The sequence below is a fragment of the Etheostoma cragini genome, unplaced genomic scaffold (assembly GCF_013103735.1).
Source record: "Etheostoma cragini isolate CJK2018 unplaced genomic scaffold, CSU_Ecrag_1.0 ScbMSFa_1537, whole genome shotgun sequence".
Taxonomy (NCBI): domain Eukaryota; kingdom Metazoa; phylum Chordata; class Actinopteri; order Perciformes; family Percidae; genus Etheostoma; species Etheostoma cragini.
The window spans coordinates 1-1,953 of record NW_023265602.1 but is presented as its reverse complement, the minus strand read 5'-3'; the positions used below and the strand labels follow the sequence as shown (position 1 = coordinate 1,953).

The 1,953-nt window shown below is 52.1% G+C and overlaps 1 protein-coding gene across 1 annotated transcript; it reads left to right on the top strand.

The window, feature by feature from the left end:
• Positions 1 to 61: 61 nt before the first annotated feature.
• Positions 62 to 1,423, top strand: LOC117940035 (spectrin beta chain, non-erythrocytic 5-like; the record flags this gene model as incomplete). The annotated part of the gene is made up of 4 exons (XM_034865432.1): positions 62 to 197; positions 536 to 724; positions 816 to 971; positions 1,206 to 1,423. Coding segments are annotated over 4 exons (699 nt in total), but the record flags the coding sequence as incomplete, so codon positions are not given.
• Positions 1,424 to 1,953: the final 530 nt, after the last annotated feature.

The window sequence follows — 1,953 nt, the reverse complement described above, 5'->3', positions numbered from 1 at the left end:
CCCCCCCCCCACATAAGCACCTCCACACCTCAGAAAACACTGCTGTGTGTTGGACATTCAGCCCGCTGACCGCTGGTTTGATCTCTCCACAGATCCTGCTGCAGAACGGCACTCTGGGAAACACAGTGGACGAGACCGAGGGTTTGATCAAACGCCACGAAGCTTTTGAGAAGCTGCTCAGCTCGCAGGAGGACAAGGTCTGCTCTTCTGGTGGAACTTTATTTTGAAAGGGTGTAAGGCCTGAAGTTAACTATTAGGCCAGGAAGGGTTTTAAATCCACTAGCAACACAGGTGAGATACTGTGCAGCTGTGTTTCTGCAGGGGGTAGGTGTACCCCTAGGGGTACTTTGGAGGACTAGGGGTATGTGTCCCCCTAGGGGCACCTTAGAGGACTAGGGTTTTTTATAAGGCCTTTACTTTTTACAGAATTCTCACGAGGTCTTAAAAATTCTTAAAGTAAAACATTTTGAACTTTCCCTCCCTTTCACTCCCACCCTCCCTCTTTCTCTCTCTCTCCCTCCCTCCCCCCCCTCAGCTTTCCTCTCTGAAGGATCTGTCTGAGCGGTTGAGGAAGCTGTTGAGCAGCGAGAAAAGCCGATTGGTCCAAGCCAAACTCAAAGCCCTCCTCCAGCGGCGGGACAGGATCAGGGAGCTGTCCGTCAAACGCAGGGAGGAGCTGGAGCTCTCCAGGATGCTGTGCATCTTCAACCGAGACGTTGCGGAGGTAACTAACTGCATATACAGCACATACTATATAAACACATACAGTATTCGGGAACCACTAAGGTCTATATAAACCGTCTGTGTGTCTTCAGGCCGAGGAGTGGGCGTCTGAGCGGAGGCAGAAAATGGCGGAGGACGGGAAAGCCGACCTCAGCACTCTTCAGGCCAAGATGAAGCTTCTCCAGAAACATCAGGTGTTTGAGGCCGAGATCCTGGCGCACAGAGAGACCATCAGCTCCGTGCTGCGGGTGAGGTCACATGTCTCTAGCGGGACGGTGCGCTCCATAACATCGCCTTGTTGTACCTCCACCCTGAGTTCCAGTCTTTTTTTTGTAGCTGGATGTTTTAGTTGTTTGCATGTGGATCACGTTGAATCTGCAAAAACCTGTAGAACTGTGTGTACTCGTTTAACAAAACACCCTAATGAAAGAAATTGGCTTCAAAGTTCAGGGTCAGACTGTCTTCTTGTTGTGTGTCTCCAGGCTGGAGAGGAGCTGGTTTCCCTTCGACACCCCAGGTCCAAGGAGGTGAAGAGGAGCAGCGCCGCCCTACAGCGCCACTGGGAGGAGCTGAAGGAGGCCCTGGCCACCCGGGGGAAAGATCTGGAAGACAACAGAGACTTCCTGGAGTTCCTGCAGAAAGTGGAAGAGGTGGAGGCCTGGATCAGACATAAGGTAGGAGACGGGGGAGGAGACAAACGGTAGGAGACGGGGGAGGAGACAAACGGTAGGAGACGGGGGAGGAGACAAAAGGTAGGGGACTGGAAGAGGAGACATAAGTTACTGTCCTGACCAGGACGGGACGTGAAAAGGTTTTTTGCAGTTCATCTGTGAAGCTGCACTTTTGCTTCGGCATTTTGTGTTGTGTCTGATCTGCTCCCTGTATGTGGTCCCTGTCTGATCTGCTCCTTGTATGTGCTCCCTATCTGATCTCCTCCATGTAGGTGCTTCCTGTCTGATCTGCTCCCTGTATGTGCTACCTGTCTGATCTGCTCCCTGTATGTGATCCCTATCTGATCTGCTCCCTGTATGTGCTTCCTGTCTGATCTGCTCCCTGTATGTGCTTCCTGTCTGATCTGCTCCTTGTATGTGCTCCCTGTCTGATCTGCTCCCTGTATGTGCTCCCTAGCTGATCTGCTCCATGTATGTACTTCCTGTCTGATCTGCTCCCTGTATGTGCTCCCTGTCTGATCTGCTCCCTGTATGTGCTCCCTGTCTGATCTGCTCCCTG